General features: G+C 62.3%; 1 protein-coding gene across 2 annotated transcripts in view; it reads right to left on the bottom strand.

The window, feature by feature from the left end:
• Positions 1-15,956, bottom strand: part of CycG (cyclin G) — an 18,533-nt gene extending 2,577 nt beyond the window's left edge. The window contains exons 1-3 of one of the 2 annotated variants that reach the window (XM_037214944.1): positions 15,833-15,956; positions 8,779-8,903; positions 5-622 (exon numbers count right to left, since the gene is read on the bottom strand). In XM_037214944.1, coding sequence (XP_037070839.1) covers positions 5-622; positions 8,779-8,877 — 717 coding nt within the window. In that variant the 5' untranslated portion in view covers positions 8,878-8,903; positions 15,833-15,956. Of the gene's footprint in view, positions 1-4; positions 623-8,778; positions 8,904-10,595; positions 10,751-15,832 lie in introns of those variants that run through there. The other variant, XM_037214945.1, reaches the window with a different exon arrangement.

Here is a 15,956-nt window from a genome sequence, read left to right as displayed (position 1 = left end):
GTACCCGGCAGAAGTGCTGCAGGTCGCGCACCAGCACCGCCGTCGGCTCGCCGGCGCACAGCTCGTGCAGGCGGCCGGCGATCAGCGCCAGCGCCAGCTCGGAGCTGCGCGCCGCCGAGGCGGCGCCCGTGCACACGACACTCTCCAGCCGGCGCACCAGCGCCTCGGCGTCGACGGCGGCGACGGCCTGCGCCAGCGGCGCTGGCAGCCGGCCGGCCGTCTCGCGCAGCAGGGCGGCCAGCAGCCGCAGGAGAGCGGCCGCCGTCACCGGGCGCGTGGCGGCCGTGCGGTCGCAGCCCAGCTTGTCGGCGATGATGCGGCTCATGCGCACCACGTCGCCGGCCGAGCACTTGGCCTGGCTGATGTTCACCAGATCGGCCGGGCTGCGCGCCGCCGCCGTCACCTGCGGCTGGTCGCGCGCCACGTACTCGACGCCCAGGTGGAACGAGCTGATGGCGATGCAGCTCAGGTGCTTGGGGCGCGCGCGCATGCGGCTCAGGAAGCGGTCCATGATGTTCAGGGCGATGAAGAGGGCGTCTGGAGGCAGCTCGTACCACACCTTCAGACACCGGAGCACCTGGGCAGAGCCGTCGCGCATGCCCATCGTCACGTCGCTGCCATTCTGAAACGGCAGAGGAGGCGGCGGTCAGGCACGCCCACTAGGGCAGCGCTCAGCTCACTGGGGCGGCGGCCGTGGCCACGCCGGAACAACGACACACATGATAACACGGGTCCTCCGAGGGCGAAGCAGGATTCGAAAGAAAGTGTACCCAACGCATCTGCTTTCAGGGGAGGGTCATGCAAATAAAGCCCAGCGTCCCGCTACTCCGCTCATGCAGCCGCAAGAAGACAGAGGGCGGCAACGCGTCACTGTCCCGGCGCCAGCGCGACCCGGCGGTGACGCGGTGACCGAGAGCGGGCCCGAAGGAGGGCCTCGCCCCTCCCCCCCCCCCCTCCCCCAGACCTGACAACCGACCAGTGCCGGAGGGGGCCGCCAGCCCGGCGGCGGGCAGCCGCGTCAGGACGCCGCTCGCCTTTTTTCGTGGGTCGTAACTGTAACCGGGCAGAGCGGGCGCCGCCGTAACGGTACCGGCAGCAGCCTCTGCAGAGCTCTGCCGGCTCTGCCAGCTGGCAGGCGTCCGCGGGTCCACCAAGTGGGGCTCGACTTTCCGCCGCCCGGCGGTGGGCGTCGCGCGCGCTGGGAGCCCGCCAGCCCGATCAAGGTCCAAAATATTTACCTGCCCTGAGAAACGACGCGCGTCAACTCCACATGAATGAGGCTCCGGACCACTTACTGCCCGGAAAAACCGACGGTGGCTAACACACGGCGAAAACCCACCAGTTGACTAAACGAGCGCGGGCCTTGCCGCAGGTGGTCATCGTTTCCCGCCGCTGTGCCGGCCTTGGCGCCAGCGCCGCACCTCAAAGCCCATAACAAAGCTAACCTTGCCACCCGGCGGGGAGCGGAGAGCCGATAACCCGACCGGACGTGGCGTGCGGCGGCGGCCCTGAAGCGCGGCGGACGAGGGCGACGCGGCGACCGCCCTGGCCGGCCGCCGACCCGAGGCCAGAGCGACCAGCTGGCCGCCACCCCCGCCGCCGCGGCCGGCTCTCATGACGTGGCGATCAGCCCGATTATCTGCACATCGGCCGCTCCGACGGCAGAAAGCGAGCGCGGTGCGGCCGGCGCCGACGACCTTGGTCGAAACCGGTCGCGACGGCGGCTCGCCGGCCCGGGGCGGACATAAAGGGTGGCCCTGCCGGCCGAGCCCGGCCGTCGCCAAACAAGGAGCGCCGGCGCCCCGACATCGCGCATCCGCCTGCCAAAGCCAGCGGCCGCCAGGGAGCGTGGGCCTGCCGCCTCCGCAGAGGCGCCGCCCAGCCGCACGCAGGCTGATCGGGGGACGCGCGCCCCGGCGAAGGCCGCCCACCGTCCAGCTGACCGACCAGCTGGTGGCCTGAGGGTCTTCCGCCGGCCGGCCGGCCGGCAGACGGCGTCCGGCCGGCCACCTGCCGGCGCCGCCACCTGCCGACGACGTCGAGCGGTCCCGATTCAAACAGCCGCGCCGCCTCGGGCGAGGCCGGTACCGGACACAGGGGGCCGATTGTCTGCGGTCAGGTCCGCTGGCGGACAGCCCCGGGCCTCCGTCGCGGGGTCCCAATGTCCGCTGAGGGGCGGCTCGCGACCGGGCAGAGCAGCGCGCTCGCTTTCTGGCACGCAGGTCAGCCGACCATGGCCCCCGGGGGTGGTACAGGTAGCCATGGAAAACCATCGACCGCGCCGCGACAACAAACTGCGCTCTCAAATTCCGAACCCGCTGTCTCCCAACCCACGCTGCGTTGCCTTCCAAGATGGCGGACACCTTCGCCCGCCACTATACGAGACTACGGTTTCTCGTACAAATGCACCACTCATGGGGCACGCACGGATGGGCCTGTGTGCATTTCGCACGGATTCACCCGCCACTTTCAGCGCAGCGGTGCTTTACGCGACCGCGGGATCCCACCGGAGGCCGTCCCGGGGCCTCGGCCGTGGCACGCGCGGCCCGTGGGAGCATCGCGCGGCTAACCAAACGGCCTCGCCGTATCCGACAGCCGGCCGGATGCTTGCCGCTTCCCTGCGCGAGCCGCAGAGGCACGTGTCCTCCGACGTGGCGTCGTAAACCGCCGATGGAAGTACTCCGTCAACAACGCGACGTCAAACCTTTCCGGGGGCGGCGACGACCGAGGCATGTGGGAGGGCCTCGAGACGCGTCCCCGCCGCGCACAACTCGCGTCCCAAGCTGCGCGAGAGAAACCCGATTCGCGACCCCGACCCGTGCCCATGTACGGCAGGGCCCGCGCGACGCAGTGGCGCCGTCCTCGTCACCGGTGACGTCACCCCATGACGTCAGCTCCGGCCCAGCTGTGCACGGCCGCCGCTCGGCCGTGGGCGGCGAGTGTTCAAGGCCCGGCCACGGCCAGGCCAGGCCAGGGGTCGCACCTGCGGGGCGTGTCTGCCGCCGAGCGAGCGCCTCCACCCTCCGGCGGCCGCGCGCCAGTTACTCCGATGAGTGCGTGACCCAGATCGGCTGCCGCTGGCTGGCGCGTGCGTCTGCGTGCACGGCTATTTCTGATCGGGCGGCCGATGCCGCTGGTCGCTGCCGGTGTAGCGCCGAGCCCCGCTGGGCTATTCGCCGGCCGCACACCCTTGACACCAATCTTGAACGAGCGAAGACTGAACGAGTCCGAGCGACCCAACGCCAAGGCTTCATGGTAAACAGACGGCCGAAGGCCGCCGGCGCACTCGTTCCGCAGGGCACCGGCGGGTGCCGCACAAGCCACGGCGCGCCCGGGAAGACATCCCATCCCGCGCCGACACATCTTGCTGCCCCGAGCACACGGCGCAAAAACACGCCCCACCTCTAGAAAAAACCGAAGCTAGGATGAAGGCCGAAAAAGACGGCACAACCGGCACAAGGTCACCGCCAGCCGGGAGTCCGTCACGCGGAGAGTCCGTGCCGTGCCGTGCGCGGCCGGCCCGAGGCGCGGTGTCACGACGCGGTGTCACGCGGCCCGCAGCTGGCGCGGCGCTGCTCCCCGGTCACGGGTGAACGACCGGCGGCCGGCCGTCAGCCGCCGCCCGCTCCGGTCGATAAGGCTCGCCCGGCCGCCGTGTGACACGGCACGGCCCTCGGCGATACACAGCTCTGGACTCGGAGCGAGGCGAACTTGGACGGCATGTTCAGGTCGGCAGGGGGAGGGGGCACCGGATCGAGTCGAAGCACCAGCATTTGCCAGTGCCGGTCGAGTGATCAGGTGAGACCAGCGTCTTCGTCTTGGGAACCGCGCACCCGGCGCAGATCCCAAGACAAAGACAAACACGGCAGGACGGTGATGGCGCGACTGAAAAGGAAGATGCTCCCCCAGCTGGCACCAAATCACAGTATCCAAGCCATTACGTGAGGCAACGAGCCTTCACCAGACCGCAGGAAGACCAATCCAGCGTGGCAAAAACCGCCAGCGTTGAATGCGGCCGCGCAGCAAGGTGCCTTGCAGGCCGCACGAAAGGCGCATGCACGCTGCAGCATCGGTGCACAGTGTGCATAAAAGGCGCGCAGGGCGGCGCTGCGGGCGGGATGCCGCTCGCTGACCCCCCTGTGCGCCATTACGTAAGTCGCGCCGACGACTATCAAGCCGCGGCCAGGAACACAGCGTCAGGGGCGGAGGACGCCGGAGCCGGAGCTGGGGCTGGGGCCGCCGCCGCCGCCTCCGCCGCCCAACGGGATTGTCCGGGACGCGCGGCCCGGGGCACAACCCCGGATGGCCAAGTCAGCCCAGGGAAGGCTGGGTCCCACGGTCCCGCTGCCGTCGTCGCGCATTTATTTCGCCAGTGGCCACACTCGAGCGCTGGCCATTATCAGCGATGACGGGGTGGCCAATTTTAACCACGCCCATGAACTTGGCAGCAGCGAAGGTCGGGCCGTTACTGCTCGCGCGCTGCGCCTCACCGGAGCAGTGGCGGATCCCAGTCAATACAGCGGGGTCGGATTTCACCGCCTGAAACGTTGCTGCAAATCCGAAAGGTGCAGCGGGGTCTGATGTGTCAAGATCACTACCGCGCAACACAGCACCCCCAAACCATGCGACTACATCCGCCCCTGGCCACGGTCCCGGCTCAGCGAGGCGCACGGTGGCCTTGGGCGGATATAATGGCCGCGGCTGTGCTCGCCTCTGCGGGAGGCCCCTCCACCGAGAACGGCCGTCCGTCCGCCCGTGGAGTGCCTCACCGAGCGCCTCAGCAGCAGGGCCCGGTGAGCGGCCGGCAGGGGCGGTGCCAAAACGGTATGCAGGGGAGGTGGGTACAGCCGCTGACGGTTGTCGATACGAGGGGAGCGGTTGCGCACATCTCGGCCTTGACAGAGGGGAGCCTCGATCCAGAATTCGCTGCTCGACTACCCAATAAACCCAGCCCCCCCCCCCGCCGCCGCTGGCGCGCTCGTTCCGCCCCTGGCAGCGCCGGCGAATCGATCCCGGCCGTCTCCGGGCCGAGCGGATATTTCGAACCGGCACCACTGCAGGCGACGCTGGGCGCGGGCCCGCTTCTGGCCGGGCGGCCCGGCAGATGGCCCATGGGTCGGGCCCACGGGCTGCTGCGGCAGTTAGTGGGTCAAGGCGCGGCTGGCAGCGGCAGAGGAGCGGTCAGCAGCCCACTTTCTAATCGGGCGCCGGCCGGGACGTCTCTGGCCGGCGGCGCGGCTGCAAAAACGCCCGGCCGCTGACACCGCCGCCGGCGAGCTGCCACGCCACCGACGGTGCACCGAGCCGCCAGCGTTCACGGACGCAGCGGCATCGGCTGCCACCGGTACGCACGCAGCAACGGCCACGGCTGCGGCGGCGAGCGACGCTCCCCCCCCCCCCCCCCCCCTCTCCCCGAACGGCGTCGCCAGATGCGCCGCTGCATGTCATGCATCAGCCGCGCGCGACCGGCGGGGCGGGGGCAATGACCGCCGCCCGGAGCAAAGGTCGCGGGCGGCCACCGCCGGCCGCGGGGTCAGGCGCAGCGGTCCCGCCGGCGCCCGGAGACAGCCACGCTCGGGAAGCCATAGAAACGCACCGCTTGTGGCCCCGCAGACACGACGCCCCAGGGGAGGCCGCCCGTGCTTGTTCGGCAATAGCAGCCCCGACGAAGCCTTGCGAGGTTAAAACGCTCCGAAAGCGAGGGGGAGCGCAACAGCGTCCTAAAAGACGCAAACATATCGGAACAATTTCCCGCTTCAGCAAGCCGGACAATGAGCCGTGCGGTCGATGTCACCAACACAGCATTCATTGCGCGGCACCGCTGTTGGCTTCTCGACGCGACCTTTAGCGCAGACAAGCAGCGGGCTCGGTTGACAGACAGCCCGCGGCCATCGCACGGGAGCAAAATGTCCTAACAGCACCGCAGTCCTTAATCAGGATTGTCGTGCGGGCCTCAGCAGCCTCGAATCCAGAAACTTCCCGCGGCCGCCCATAAGCCAAGGACAACGCGTGTAGCTGGACGCCCTTCAGTTTCATGCAACTCTTTTAAAGCTTCTTAGCGCGCTGAAGCGTGAATACAAAGCCGCCCAGGTCCGCCAGCCCGCATCGCGCAGCCCCTATGCCGATTACGCGTGTGCTGGCCCAGATTCTGCACAGGTTGCCGTTCACAAGGGAAATGCTATTACCTACTGTGAACGACCAATCCGACTGCGGGTCGGTCAGAACGCCACACCGCATCCTCGCCCCAGACCCGAAGAGCAACCAAAAGTCGCGACTCACCATCCCTAGCTTATCATACATTCGCCCTGCCTCCGCGGAGCCAGCCACAGCGGCGGCAGCAGCGTGCACCCGGCCCCGGCGCCGGCCGGCTGCCTCCGCACCAGGACCATCCGGTCAGGACGCGGCGCTTTCACCGCAGCCAGGACACCGTACTGCGCCGCGGCGCCCGACGGGACGGCAGGCGCGCAACGCCACCGGCCCCAGCGGCGCCCCGACGCGCGCCGCGTTCGTCAACAGGCGGTGACGACACGACCGTCAGGGCCGGCAGGTCCGGACGGCTCACTGGCAGGCGGGCCGGGTCGCGCGCCAGCTGCCGACACGACAGGGCCGGCACCGCGGCCACATCACCGGATTCGGAGCGAGTCGTCGGCTGCTTACGTAACGGCGCGCAGTGGACAGGGGCCGCGACGGGCGACCCTCGGGCGAGGCGGCGCTGATGTCGGGGCGGATGCGGCCTTCACGGAATCTAAGCCTTCCTGGTGCAACCAATACGTCCTTCAGGACCGCGGAACGACGCTGAGAACGCAATCGAGCCTGTCATTTTCTGAGGTCAACAATCAGGTTTCGGCGACTGTACCCCTCGCAAAGACAGTGTTTTGAAAAGCACGTCGTTAGAGAGCTTTATAGCTTCGGTGGAATTATACTGATTAACCTCGAGAAACAAAACAACAGCGCAAACCATCGCATTGCGATGTAGCAACCGGACCGCCGTGAGCATTTCCAGCGCTCGCTGCGGTGTCGTATCTCGGCCATCTGTCAAGTGGTCTGACAACACCTGAGAAACACAATCGCCATACTCCGCGCCGCAAAGAAGCAGTACGCTCTCGTCCCTCTGTCAGCACCCCTCGCTCTGCCCTGTTCTCTCGGCGAGCGTCTGTCGCTCTCTCTCTCTCTCTCTCTCTCTCTCTCTCTCTCTCTCTCTCTCTCTCTCTCTCTCTCTCTCTCACTCTCTCACTCTCTCACTCTCTCACTCTCTCTCTCCCTCCCGCTCCCCTCCCTGCCGGCGCATCACCCCCGTGCAGGAGGCCGCCGCAGCGCAAGCGGCGCGTGCTGCCGCTCGCACGGCACGGAGAAACCGGGAAGTGGTGGCCTTTCACCGGCTGGCGTTTGAGACAGCTGTGCCGGCGTCTGCCGCCGGAGCCGCTAACCGGAGCCGCCCGGCGCGGCCACCGCGGGCGGGCCGCGCCGGCGCTGCCGCCGCGCGGCCCGACGGCGGAGGCTGTCGGCCCAGTCTCATGTTCCGTAACAAGGGTGCCCAATGGCGAAGAGGCACGGACATCCCGCAGCGGCCGGTGTCCGATGATGCATGCATCACGTGCGAGCTGATATACAGACAGAGACGGGGAGGGTACGACCGACAAGCGGTGGATGGGCTGGACCGGCTGAGGCCATAACGGGTCTGGACGAAGTGGAACACATCACGGGAGGAGTCAGATGTCAACGGTTACATACAACAGGGTTCTGGAGAGAAAAAAGGCGCAGCCCTATGCTCGCACACAGACCAGCCCTTTGGGATACCGAAGTTGTAGGCGGAGGGATCCAGACGCGCGTCCGTCCGGTAGTCCTGATGTACCGGCGTGGGCTGTGCCCTACTCTTCACACTGTGACGGATGCGCTGGTGCGCCGCAAGCATCTGTGCGTATCCCTCCCAACTTGACACGTCCCGCCGACTTACACCGCAACTTACGCACTACCTGACTTACGCGAGGCTCACCTCATCCCTCGGCCAGGAAGTCGTTTACCAGGTCGTTGTGAGTAATCTGCTCTAATGTCAAAATTCACATGCCACCATAAGGAAAATCAAGCTATGCTGATACGGCAAGATAAAAGCTTTGCACTTAATCATTCTCACACATGACAAAGACTAACGTGCAAGGCAAGGCTGGACAGGGCAAGACGGGCGTGTTGTTTTATATAAGCGGGACGCAATGATCTGCACGCTCCAAACCGTTCGTGCACACAATTCAACGCGTAAAACATGCTCGTAACATGGTACAAACACTGGAATCCAAATCTGAAGCACGGAAGTAGGCAACCAGCTGGCAAACGCGTTAAAACTGAGCACTGGAAGCCCGTAAGCATGCAATCAGATCCCAACAAACCAAACTCCACCACAAAAGTACTCAATCCGCTTCAAAATTTAGAGCCTTCCCGTCATTACCGACCGTGACTCACAATGGACGCTTCAGTGCTTGCGCGGACTTGTCTTACATCCATCCCCCCGCAGATAAGCCCCAAACACGTCACTACAGGGACGTCATTAACGGAACTACACAGCGCCGGGCTGACTCTTTGCGCATGTGAAAACAAAGCACAAAATGGCCTCATGTGCCACCCAAACGCCACCTCTGTCTCCAACGTAGAGCAGCTGCGCGCGACATCTCGCCAGTTGCCGCACCCACACCGTTCGCTCGCACGCCGCGCTCCTGCAGCACTCAGCACCCTCGTCAGCTGGCGGCGCCGCTGACCCGCGCGGGCGACCCGGCAAACCGTGCTTACCTCGGTTGTGATTGGCAGCTGCAGTGACGGCTGGTACTTGGACTCCAGTATCAGCGCCTCCTCCAGACGTCCCCACGTTTCTGTTCCCCCGCTCGCCATCCCGACCGCAGCTGAGACAATGGGACCTGCGGGGACAGAGGGCCGGTCAGTTAGGCCGGCTGGCCGCACAGCAGCTCCCTCAGCACCGCCGCAGCCGTCACAGGCGTCGCCGCCGTCACCGGTGGGGCACCACACGGTCGGGGCTGCTGCGCCGCGTCGACGGGACCGCCGAGCCCAGCCGATCATACCATCACGTGCACGCACCGCGCCGGGCCGCGCCGCCGGCCGGCGACACGGGGGCGCGCGTGCAGACCAGGGCCGCGCTGGCGAGCAGGCCAGCGCGCGACGCGCGGGGCCGGCCGCGCTCCGCCGATCCCGGACAATGGTGCCGCCGCAGACGCGACACGAACGCGCCCCGAACAATGGTGCAGCAGCGTATTTTTCGTCCTCGTCGGTGCAGGGGAGAGCACATTCATTCGGGACAAGTCGAATCGAGCAATGGAGAGCGGCCACGCAACGCCAAGAGCGGCCCGAGCCAGATCAGCCAGACCGCGGCGGATGAACCCCGGTGCCCGTCCCGAAGGACTGCAGCAGCGCACGAGCCGTGTGGGACCCGGCAGCTTTACGAGTCAGACAACGGCTCATGATATTAAGCCGGCCACCCTAGCGGCGGAAACTGTGCAGTCTAGCGACCATCTGAGTCACAGAGCCCCGCAATCAACACGCGAACGGACCCACTCCATATACCATCGGTTTCATAACTGACTGCAGGGAGTGCGACGCCATCTATAAATACCCGGATGCGACGACGTTTCTCGACTTCTTTCGCGCGCGCGGTGACGCAGCGGTGCGGCGGCGGGTCGGGTCAGCCCGCGGGGATACATTAGCCAGGACCGGCGGCACCCAGCGACGGCAGTTCCCGCACCCCCGGCCGCGCCGCCAAGGTACACAGGCCGGCGGCGGTGTGTTGACGGTGGTGTACGGCTGCCGTCCGCCGGGCTGACAGCCAGGCGGCGCGCGGGGCTGGAGACGCGGCATAACCCCGTCACAGCTCGAGCGTGGCCTAAGCGCGGTTTGCCGCCGTGCTGAGGCAGCGGCGCGGTGTCAGCGTCAGACCATACGCCGGCTGGGGGCGGACGGACAGCCGCACGGCACGCGTGCCCCCGCGTGACGTGCCCGGATCACACCCGCATACACACAGAGCACCCCCACCGGGGACCAGTCCACCGCGACTGCGCAGCCTACGGCTCTACGCAACCGTCGCTGTGTTTGTCTGTATGCCGGCGACCCGGTGACTGTTTTGACCGACGGCTGGGCCGCTCCAGCTGCCGGCCTTCGTGCGGCCGCACCGGCGGAGGTGCAGCCGACCTTCGGCGTCGGCCGGGACGGGGCGGCCGCTTACAGTGGACAGCAGGAAAACAGGTCAACCGTCCTCCAAACCTGGTTCAAAAAGACGGACAGTCCGGCTCGAGGAAAATAATACACCAGACCGAGTCGTAAAGCCGAGGCGGTCCGAAAAATACAGCCGATGCTCACCGTGCAGGAATCGAGGTCACCTTATCATCAGACAGCAGAGAGCACACACAGCACCGCGACGCACACACGCGACCATAACAAAAACTGAACAAAAACGGACTCGGGGCACCGCCCCCCACATAGCAACACAACGGTCGCCCGTAACCATCGGATTCAAAAATGTCGTTACAGCGGAGTCTACGGGCCCGCCCCTGCCCCACAGGCAGCGGCCGCCTCGCCGCCCAGCGGCCGCCAGCACTTACTATTCACGCACACATCGGCGTTGCGTCTTCAGTTCACCTCCATAGCAGAGGTGCGGGCGCGGAGCACAACCGACCACCTCCGAGCCAATGTTCCTTTGTTTATGCGGTGCGGGCGGACCCCAGCGTCCCCTACTACGCAGCCGAGCGGGCGGCGGCGCTGCAGCTGCGGCGAGCCGAGCCCGGCCGGCCAGGCACCGCCCCCTCCGCTCGCAGCGCTGACGTCACGGATCGGCCGACCCGTAGCACAGGGTGGCCGCCCGGCTGCCGCCGCACAGGGTCGCCGCCCGGTCGCAACAAAGGCGGCCGGCGGCCGGCCGCCGCGGGCGGCGAACGAGGACGGCCGCCGTGCGCCCGGCAACAGCGGCGATGGGTGCGGGACTCGCATGCAGCGGGGCCGGCGCCAGCAGGGCGCCCGCTGCGATGCGCCGGTGCAGACGGCTGCGCGATTGACAGGCCAAGTTATGCAAATCATGCGCCTGTCGCGGGGTCCCTGCCCATCCCCCCGCACAGTTTCGTCACAACCCCGGACGCCACCTCAGCGGGTGACGCCGGAGAATACCCGACCGACGTCGGAACGGTCGGGTGTAAAGCCCCAGCGGAATTAGCGCGTGTTACCACACGCTTCTGACGCTCCTTCGCCCCGCTTGCTGACGATCGGACGGCGTCCGTTTCGTCAGATCGGATCTCCCGTGACACATCGCGGACTCGCTGTCACGGCCGCAACAGGCCGCAGTCCGACCGGAAGCAACGGTAGAAAGCCACGGCAGACCAAACAAACCCATCGCACGAAATTGGGAGAAAGCGGTACAGGTAACGGCACCCAGGCGTCCGCCCGGTAAAACAAAGCCAAATATGCTCCGTCGCCACGCAGCAGGCACGCGGTAACGCCGCAGCCCGAGGGTATTTAGAACACGTCGCTCAACTAACGAGCAGTTTCACTCGTCCAGGGAGGACGGCGATTGCCATAACCAGGGCCTTGGTGACGTGGCTGTGTATTCCCGGCGGGCCGGTCCTGCAGCCCGCTGAAATTCCGGCCGCCACAAGGACAGACTCCGTGCCACGGCCGTTTCAAGTGCGGCCGACGGCCCGCACCGTGCGGGCGATCACGGCGGGCGATCACGCGAGGCGTGCGTGATACGTCCGCCGGCGATCTAGATTGGGCAGGATGGAGGACGGGGTACGAGGTACGGGGGACGGGACGGGACGGGACGGGACGGGACGGGACGGGACGGGACGGGCCGGGACGGAACGGGACGGAACGGGACGGAACGGAACGGGACGGGACGGAACGGAACGGAACGGGACGAGACGAGACGAGACGAGACGAGACGAGACGAGACGAGACGAGATGAGATGAGATGAGATGAGATGAGATGAGATGAGATGAGACGAGACGAGACGAGACGAGGTGGGGAGGAATCAGAACGGCAGGGGAGACGACAGGTAAACGATTCATAGGATACGGCGTAACGCGACAGACACAATACATCAACAGGCACGGGGACGCAACACCAGAAAGATGACGGTGCGGCAACAGACATGAGCCTGGTAACCAAAATTTGTTTACGGGGACCAGTTCTTCGTTCGCAGTTCCGGAACCAGGAAAATCCAGCAACCGGTTTGGCACCAGGCCAGAGATCCCGCAAAAGCCAGGATCCAGCAATAAGATGTGCTGAGAACCATCAATGTGAACCACACACCAAGGTTTGGTGTTTGCGGGGAACCAACCGGAACCAGGCTCTGGCCCAGGTGAAAGAACCAGTGGTCGTCAAGAACCAAGGCCTGATGTTGGTTAAGGAACCGGTGAAACTCACGAACTGATGTCAGGTGTTTGTGTAAGAAGCAATTAGAGCCAGATACCAGTGTTTGATGCTCGCAAAAGAACCAGTGATACCAGATGCTTGTGCTTATGGGAGGACCAGGCAGAACCAGGATTCAAGGTATAGGTTCACGAGCGGCGATTGGGAACCAGGAATCATCATTGAGAATCCGGCAATCGCCTAGGCAGTCTAGGGTGGAGCATGGCAAGACGCGACGGGGCGGCACCTCAGCGGCACGAGGGTTACACCTGGAAAGTACGGAAGAACGGAAACAGAAAGGAAAAAATCCAACGAGCAAAATCCAATGGAGCTGACGAGAACGACGACGCTGTGGCCAGAGAGCATCACCGCCGTCTCTGCGGCCGGGCTCCCACTCCCCCAGCGTCGCCGCCGGGTTTCCGCCAGGATCAGCCGTGCGTAGTGCTAACGCCCCGGCGTCCTCCAGCCGGCCGGAGCGGCGCGTCAGGCCCGGCCAGCCAGCTCGCCAGACAAAGCCAGCGTCCCGCAGCAGGCGGCGCTAACGGCCGACGGAGACACGCTTCGCGCGCGGCGCCGAGGTGGCCGGTGCGGCGGCTCGGCCGGACACGGCCGGCCTCGGCGACCTCCGGCCGACGGCCAGGGGCGCAGCGTCATCATCATGGAAGGGCAATGGCGGGGTCGCTGGGTCTCGGCGCCGTCAGAGAGGGGAGCGCCGTAGCCGCCGGCGGCAGAGGCATGCCGGTCGCGGCCGGAGCCGGATCCCGAGAACAGCGTGCCTCCGGGCGGCGTGGCGAGGCGGGGCGCCAGCAGGGGTTGGTGGACCCGCTCCGCTGCCGGCTGTTTGATGTGATGATGTTGGAAACTGGCCTCGGACGACGGCGAGCACAAACGGATTCCACGAGGAAGCGCTCCCGTTACGGATCATTCGCCGAGATATGAAATTTCAGAGATCATGTCACGAGCATCGGTTCCTCGTCACATGACTGGATACCAGCTGAGCCGTCCTCTGATCGAACCTAGGGCTTCAGCGACCCAAACATACCCGATCACCGTGAAAATTGTCCAACGATTCACTTCGTTGCATTCCATGCAATGAACTTCCAATATTGCGACAGACCTTTCAGAACAAGTGATGTCATTCAACTGTATTATGACTGCCAATGCGATCTGGCGAACGTCCGGGCGAACCTGGTGAGCGGACACACACTCGTTCCTCTACCAAGTCCAATCCACACGGCATTCCACCTGAAGGCCATCGCCACCCGAGTCGTGCGACCGTAAACCGCGCCGCGGCCGCTGCCGTCGGCGGCGGCCGTCGCCTTTTCCCAGGCGCGCGCGTGGTCGGCAGCCCTGCGGTCTGGCGCTGACCCCAGCCGTGCCTGCCGGGCAGCATCAGCGGTCTCCGCTGGGAGCCGGGCCGACCGCGCTCACCTCCGACCCCGCTTGACCTAAGCAGAAATGACAGGCTGCGCGGTGCAGCCGGCAGCAGGTGCTGCGCCCGCCATCTTGAAATATTCGAGTGCAAGTTTTAGAGCCATGCTGAAACTGCTGGCATTAATTTTTTTTTGCAAATGAGTTTTGACACACATTTCTACACATACAGATTGTCAGGAGGAATCAATTTTTCAAATCCAAAACCATTTTGTTACATCAACAGAATACCATAACCTGCCCCAAGAACTTAAAAACACTGAAAACACAAACTATGGAAATCAAAACACAAGTTGTGATGTCATGTTTCCACACATTATATTTTGTTGCTTAATATTTCAAAAGCTGGGAGGCAGCTGAAGTTACATGGACATGACAGTGTAATTATGGTCAAATCTTGCTACTGTACAAATACCATTTCTCATACAAAATTGATCAGGTAATTCTAAAGCTTGAATCACTGGCCAATGGGCAAAATCCATTATATCAATTTTTACATCATGACACAACTGCAAGACTGAAATGAGCTCAACGAAGTCGGCTAACTTGGCTTGAATACATCAAATCTAACCAAGGAAGCTCATACCTGCACCAGTGAAAAATACTTCAGCTACATGATCACTGAGTCTGCAAGTTATAATGGAACTCTAAAACCAATTCACTCAGGGGGCACCTTAATAATGTGACTCATGACCATCCAAATTGTTGGTTTTGTTTCATGCATGGAATAATTTATTACACACATACCAAACTCTCCAGGAATTTGAGAAAATTGTATCATCTTATTGATAATCAATACCAATTCAATAAACAAAGGCAACCAGCCAACAACCTGCATGTGTCAAACCCAGATGTGATGGAAACTACAGAATGTGTTGAAATACAGACATGATGGAGATGGATATTGAAGAATTGTCATACAAACAGCAGAGTATAAACAGCTTGCACACAATCATTATAATTTGAATATCATTCAGCATAAAAGTGAGTTCACAATTTCCTTATCATTCCTGGTATCTCTAAAGGCATGGGGCTAACCTGCCTTGGCCCTGGAGATACCTTCTCTAAAAAAGGTAAACTTTGGAAATTAAGTGCAATGCTGCATTGGAATTTGATAACTTAAACTCTGAATCATAACACTGCCAAGATTAGTACAAGCCTTATAGATAATAGAAATATACACTATTTATATCACCATTTTGTGCTTTTATAGTATACACTGCATACCTAAAACAACAATATCATAATGCCTTGTGATATTATAGTATGTATTACATATCTACAATATCAATTGCATGATGCTTCTAATACATCAGATATTATATTTGGTTGTGTTGCTAATAACAGATGGTCAATAAAGCTCATATGCCCCTATCAGAACAAACCTCCCTGTACCAGAGCTTCTTAAGAGCACACAACACCTATGACAGGCATAGATATCATTATCACTGAACCTAAAATACAAACTTTAAGTTGTCATCAGCCAGAGAAAAAATAATTCAAAGTTTCATTTCACCAACCAGATGAGATTTGCAGGCATGAGAGTAAATGGCCATTAGAGAAGGAAAAGGAAGCATGCATCATGCACCACAGACACATTCATAGCATCCCTCCTGTAGTAAGCCGGGATAAAATTTACCAAGATACTTGTATGTGCAAAAAGTGAGCAGAAAAACGCCACTAACAGCTAAGCACTGTAATGTTTAACTGATATTTAAGTTTTTAGTTAAGTTAACCTGTGATTTAAGTTTTCCTGGACAAGAAACGTGAATTGACAGCCAAATGATGCACAAAAAGTCATCAGTTCTTACTCATGCATATTCCTCTAACAGCAACCATAGTTGGCACCATGCTAAAACACACAATTCCCTGCACCGCGTTAAATTACTGATACGGTAGCCAGCCAATGAAAGAAACAAGCCCACCCGCTACAAATCCAGCGCACAAAGCCAGGAGGTTCTATGCGAAACAGGATTAAATGTACTCAAGAAAAGTACATTACCTCACCTTAGGTTGAATATTGAAGCTTTCAGCACTCCATGGTGAGTGGGTTCGGGAGCCGATTGAAGTTAAAAGGAGATTCAAGTCTGTGCAGGTCCCGGCGACCCGACCCAGTCGAGAATCTTCGGGG

The sequence above is a fragment of the Pollicipes pollicipes genome, unplaced genomic scaffold (assembly GCF_011947565.3).
Source record: "Pollicipes pollicipes isolate AB1234 unplaced genomic scaffold, Ppol_2.1 Scaffold_3447;HRSCAF=4054_pilon_pilon_pilon, whole genome shotgun sequence".
Classification (NCBI taxonomy): Eukaryota; Metazoa; Arthropoda; class Thecostraca; order Pollicipedomorpha; family Pollicipedidae; genus Pollicipes; species Pollicipes pollicipes.
Note: the sequence above shows the minus strand (reverse complement) of the source record. Positions and strands in the feature narration are given on the sequence as shown.